We start from the raw sequence: 6,179 nt of genomic DNA on the forward strand, positions 1-6,179 counted from the left end.
TTCGACATGAAATTTTACTTAAAAGGTTAGGTGGTCTTTTGGTCAAAAATGACCACTTCGATTCTGGGTGAAGCCTCATATTTTCACTATAGCTAGATTCGATCCTGAATGCTCATGCTTATCACTTGTGTCGAAAATATGAGATAACGCTTGATTCAATAAAAATTGTTCAGAAACAGGTAAACTTGTGCATTACAACATAATAGCATAACATAACAAAAATAACAAACAACAATTAATAACATCACAGAGACATTTGCCTAGAAATCTCTTCCCAATGACTTCATTTTTCTCACACAAGAACCTAACCTAGGGTCTTAATTGGAAGTACCAGGAGATTCATCAACTGTGTTATCAACTTTTAATGGTGCATTTACAGTTGATTCTGGGCCATAATTTCTCCGAGACCTCCATATTGTATTCAACGTCTCACTACTTCTCATGGGTCTTCATTTTGTCTTAGATTTCTATATTGTCAGACAAACCAATGGAATAAGTATTACATAAAAAAATGCTTAAATGATGTTGTTAGGATTCGAATGGGGGTTTATCGTAACCTTTCTCCTCGATTTCTAGCACAATCGGGGAAATAAGTCATAAATAAAAAATAAAAATAAAATAAAATATGCTTAAATTAAATTCTTGGGATTCAAAAGATGGGGTTGATCATACCGGTTTCTACCACAACCGAGAGAATAAGGAATATGTTTTTGAAAACAAATTAAAATGTGGTGCACCTATTATTGCCTCTTTAGTTATTCGTTGATTGAGATAAAAACTTTATGATAAAATATATTATTTGTAGTAGTGATTTAAACATAAATTATATTTCTTTTCAATGACTTTTTTCACCAGTAATATACACATATTTGGATATTTGAGTTTTTTTTTTATAACTTTTTATACTAGGAACAACATAATTTGGGTAAACTTGATTAATATAATAGTAGAGTGGCCATTATAAATTATTGACAAGTTCCAAGATTTAACTACAAATTACTTTAATTTAGTAACATATCCAATCGTTCATCTAACCGTTTGCCCCCTTATATGCAAATATTCTGTATTCCTTATAGTAGTCATAAGACTCCATGAAACGCATTGTTATTTCACATAAGGAACAATCTATTTGTATACATATTTCTAATTAAAAGTGTAGCTAACTAATTTGAGTGCATCATCATCTTGTCATCACTCAATTAAGTGTAACGTATACGCTATCATTTACATATAAACAGTATATGATTCTTTTAGCTTGAGTAGTATTTATACCGTATCCTATATCGCCCCTAACACATGTACTATACTTATTATTTTTCATCAATGGCAAAGCAAATTCCACCCATCATCACGTTTCTCTCTTTGCTTATTCTCCTTTTCATGATACCAATCACTACAGGTAACCTTATATACAATTAGAACATAAAAATAATGACTTACTTTAATTTGATTTTTACATGCAATTCAATTAATGCAAATTTTAATGATGAATTTGTAGAAGGGACTAAGAAATCCTCGTATGGGGTACGCAGTTACCACAATTCTTTGAAATTGTTTGTATTTGGAGACTCCTACGTTGATACCGGAAATTTTTTAAACTCGCCATCTTATAAACCTCCCTATGGAATCACATTTCCTCATCAACCATCTGGAAGATTCTCCGATGGCCGTGTTCTCACCGATTATATCGGTAACTCTCCCATATTTATATCTTATGCATTAACAAATATCAATCGTGTTGTTTGTCTTTTATTATAATTTTTCTTTAATCTTATATACTGGTTGATGTTCAAATAAACACTCGTTTATTTTACTTTGAAAAATACAAACAGCTTGGTCTCTAAATATAAAATCTCCTGCACCATATTCATTGAGAAATTCATCTGAGCTTCAATATGGTATAAACTTTGCCTATGGAGGAACCGGTGTTTTCAATACATTTCTTAAAGGACCGAACATGAGTATCCAAATCGACAAATTTGAAGAGTTAATCAAACAAAATATATATTCCAAATCAGACATTGATTCCTCAGTTGCCCTTGTCAGTAGTGCTGGTAACGACTATTTTCAATATCTGTTTATAGATGGGAGGAACATTAAGGTAAATGATTAACCAACAAACTAACTTTTTTTATTGATGTATCATGAATGATAAATTCTATTATCAATTATGTTGCAGGATATATTAGACTTTGGTGCTTCACTTATAAACCAATTGTCATTAAATCTTAAACGCATTCATAGCGTAGGAATAAAGAAAATAACAGTTGGATTATTACAGCCTATTGGGTGTTTGCCTGTAATAACTACACCATCTTCTTTTGCTAAGTGCAATGAAACGTTAAACATGCTCGTCACGAAGCACAACGAGTTGCTTCTCAAAACTGTGCAAGATCTGAACAAAGAAAGTGGATCAGTTATCGTGACACTAGACTTCTACAAATCTTTTCTCTCCGTAATTGAAACAATGCAGAAAAAGCATGATGGTAATTAATTATACAGCATTATAGTTCGTTATTTTTTCAAGCAAATTTTAGTTTTATCATTTTTTTCTCCTTTAATGCAGTGGCGAATGTGTTGCAACCGTGTTGTGTTCCGGAGAGTTCAATTTATCAGTGCGGAAGTGTAGATGAAAGAGGAGAAAAGAAATATAGTTTATGTGATAAACCAGAGCTTTCATTCTTTTGGGATGATTTTCATCCTTCTCAAAATGGATGGGATGCCGTTTACAAGATGGTGCAAAATCCTTTGTTGCAAATTTGAAGAGGAAAGGCAGTTATACTTATAAATATTGTCTTCGACTTTCAAAAACACCAATTACAAGGTGGTTGAGTTATTAAGTAAAAGATAAGGCTAGCTAATACCATTAATATATAAATCAATAAAAATGTTCCTTTCATGATCAATATTTGGATTTGATGTTTTCACATTTTATCTCTATATTTTGTTAAAATAACAGTCTATCAAAATATAAATTTTCTAAACATATTTTCGCCTCGGTTACCTCGGTCCAATATTCAGCCGAGGTGAAAAGATAGAGGCAAAATAAAATTTAAGTCTTTTAATTTTATTTTAAAAAAACTATATATTCTGTAAATTGAAATAACAATCTATAGGAAGAATCTTTCAAGAGACCTGTTTTCTTTCGATTCCTAGCAACTGTATTATTTAATTATTTTTAAAAAAGACTATTTATTCATTCGATTGAGCATATAATTGATAAGAAATATTTCATTTGACGCCTTAAGTTGTTTTTAGTTTTCAATTTAAAAATAGACAACTTATTTTCTCTATTGAACTTGCAATTAATAGAAAAAGTATTTCAAGGACACAAATTTGATTTCCAACAACTGCACATTTTATTTTTGTTAAAAAAACACTATCTATTTTTTCGATCGATCTAGCAATCAATAGGAAAAGTATTTCACTTGGATTTTTATTTTTAAATTAAAAGAAAGAATCATCTATTCAGCTCATGTGGCAATCAATAGGAGAAGTTACATCTATATATCCCCACGGTTGTGCCACCCAACCGATAGGAAAACCATTAACGTTATACATAATCAGAATAAAACAATGTTCTATTCATACACAAAATACAATCAAAATTGAACGACCCCGAAACAAAACTTCATCTTCTCCACTAAACGAAACTTAGAAGTTCACTTTACTAAATGAAACTCAAAAATATTATTTCCTACATAAATGAAACTCAAAATTATCATTTCTTCCATAAAAGAGGTTCGAAACTTCATTTTTTCCACTCAAATGTCATTATTGCCACATGAAGCAAAGGGAACGAAACTTGAATCGAACGAAAAAGGAAAGAAAATGAAAGTTGAAACGAACTTCTTCCAACGTCGTCTTCGTCTTCTTCATTATATTTATGGTACGTAAATGCGTTCTCCATAAATGTAAATTAGTAATATTAGGTTTCTTTGGTTAATTGTATGAAGTTGTGACTGTTACGACCATCACGTAATGGGAAATACAACCGTAATGGCCCCAATGACAAAAACAATGTTTCTCTCCTTCAGAGTACGTAAAAATGGCCATTATGGCCAACCCGAAATGGGCATTACGACAATAATGGTCCATGTGACAAAAATCCCGCTTTTATTGTTTTTTTTAGATTTACGTAGGTTTTTCATTTGTGTAGTTTAAATTTGAGTTAAGATTTTATTTGTATCATTACAAAAATTTATCCATTTTATGAAACATGTGTTGCGAGTGTTACATAGCAAAATGCCCTCCTTCCATAGTTGTGACGGCTACCACGACAGTTAAGGCAACCGCCTCAGAGTTTTACAAATAAAATACTCCATTTGCACGCTCATCCCCATAACAGTTTTGAAGTGCCCTAGAACCGCTTCTGTGATGGTTTCATATTTTAGAATTTCCCTAGCTAGATACGACATTATGACAGTTGATCAATTGTCGTAACCACCCACTCAAAAATTCCCAAAAAAGTCATGTGTTCATTCAACTTGCCGCCAAATTTTTTCTTTGATTTTTTATATTCTGTGACAGTTGTGCTAGCCGTCGTCGTATATTTTGGCATAACAGCGTTCATCTTTTTGGCATAAGAAGTAATTTTAGAGAATTAAAAAAAAAAGAAATTATAGTTTCACACTTGCATATTTCCTTCTTTTGGACTAATCGAAGTCAACCCCTTATTTTTAGATGTCAAATTGAATCGAATCGCAATACTAGCCGATCAAATCACAATACCAGCTGTAGCGGTAAATTCATGATCATCAAACTATTGATAAGCAAGACATCAAATAACAAGAGTCGTCACTGCGCTTTTATTGTTTTCAAGGAAAAAGGAAAAAGTACGAACAAAACCCAAAAAATAAGAAGTTTTCAAATTGAAACTAATAAAATGCCAGAGATTACTGGTAATGGGGTTGGTTACACAGAGGGAAGGTGTTAGCACCCAAAGTGTCCTAGGTACTCCTAGGGAGCCCTTTCTTGTGTGCATATGTATTTTTGTACAAATGATGTTTGCAATTAAGTAGAATGAGGGGATGAGAAAAGAATTCATTAATTATATTTTTGTGTTTGACAAGACCTTCGGACTTGTGCCTGTTGGTGTAAGCCCTAGAGGCCAATACTTTTGGTACTTGTATCGAATTATTTATTAATAATAAAATGTTTTTTCTTTATTACGGTTGATTAATAAAGTCCCTGGAATAGATAGTCTGTTTAATGTATTAAGAATGACTTAATCATGAGAACACATTAAACATAAGGACACCATTCTTAAAGTATCCGTAGTCGAGCTTTATTGTGAAGTGGGATGACATTAAAGCATTAAGACTATTATGTATATAGACTGATGATCACATCTCATGGATCATGGATAAGGAGTTATCAAGTCTTAAATATAGGTATGAATATTAAGAGTAATATTTATACCGGATTGACCCGCTATGAGAATACTATATAGAAAGTTATGAAAAGTGTCATAAGTTATTCTCATGGTGATAATGGTGTATACCACTCTTCGACCTGAAACCACTATGGACCCTAGATGTAGAGTCGAGTGCTTTATTGCTGATCCAACGTTATCCGTAACTGGATAACCATAAAGACTGTTGATGGGTACTCCACGAAGCATGCTGAGGGACATGAGTGACCTAGATGGAATTTGTCCATCCTGCATAACAGGATAAATGTCTATGGACCCAATATTGAACTGGACAAGGATGACACGGTCTATGCCTTGTGTTCAATATAGACATAAGGGCAAAAGGGTAATTATACACATAAGTATTATCACAGAAGGAATTGTCAGATCACATGACATTTTTGTGTCTTGGGTAGTAGTGATGTGTTGCTAGATACCGCTCACTGTTTACTATGTTAAATGCGTGATTTAATATAATTGCCAGCGTCACGAAAACCTACAGGGTCACACACAAAGGACGGATTGATGAAAGATAGAGTAACTAAGGAATACCGTAAGGTACGTGTCATACGGTGAACTGACTTTGTGTGTTTTGCTTTGGAAAACAAATGTCGCGGTTAGCAAGAGTCGCCACCGACTTTTCTTTTATCCAATAAGGAAAGGTGGAAAAGAACAGGAAAGACCTTAATTAGATTTTGGGTTCGGGAGGTACATTATACAAAGGGAAGGTGTTAGCACCCTTTGTATCCATGGTTATCCATGGGCT

General features: G+C 32.8%; 1 protein-coding gene across 2 annotated transcripts; it reads left to right on the top strand.

Moving 5' to 3' along the window:
- The first annotated feature begins 1,231 nt into the window (after positions 1-1,231).
- On the top strand, positions 1,232-2,906 carry LOC127092903 (GDSL esterase/lipase At5g03610). Of its 2 annotated transcripts, none has more exons than XM_051031793.1 (5): positions 1,232-1,399; positions 1,499-1,690; positions 1,833-2,101; positions 2,180-2,486; positions 2,567-2,906. In XM_051031793.1, the coding sequence occupies exons 1-5, from the start codon at positions 1,297-1,299 to the stop codon at positions 2,761-2,763; spliced, it is 1,068 nt and encodes a 355-aa protein (XP_050887750.1). In that variant the 5' UTR covers positions 1,232-1,296; the 3' UTR covers positions 2,764-2,906. The 2 variants fall into 2 exon arrangements, with proteins under 2 accessions (XP_050887750.1, XP_050887751.1); XM_051031794.1 differs by having other exon boundaries at positions 1,249-1,399; positions 1,502-1,690.
- Positions 2,907-6,179: the final 3,273 nt, after the last annotated feature.

Source organism: Lathyrus oleraceus, chromosome 6, assembly GCF_024323335.1.
Source record: "Lathyrus oleraceus cultivar Zhongwan6 chromosome 6, CAAS_Psat_ZW6_1.0, whole genome shotgun sequence".
NCBI classification, from domain to species: Eukaryota; Viridiplantae; Streptophyta; class Magnoliopsida; order Fabales; family Fabaceae; genus Lathyrus; species Lathyrus oleraceus.

Bases quoted from the DNA above. Each gene is read 5' to 3' on its own strand.
- LOC127092903 (XM_051031793.1), top strand. From the start codon at position 1,297: ATGTACTATACTTATTATTTTTCATCAATGGCAAAGCAAATTCCACCC. The intron at 2,102-2,179 runs GTAAATGATTAA...ATTATGTTGCAG, and splicing joins TAGATGGGAGGAACATTAAG to GATATATTAGACTTTGGTGC. The intron at 2,487-2,566 runs GTAATTAATTAT...CCTTTAATGCAG, and splicing joins AATGCAGAAAAAGCATGATG to TGGCGAATGTGTTGCAACCG.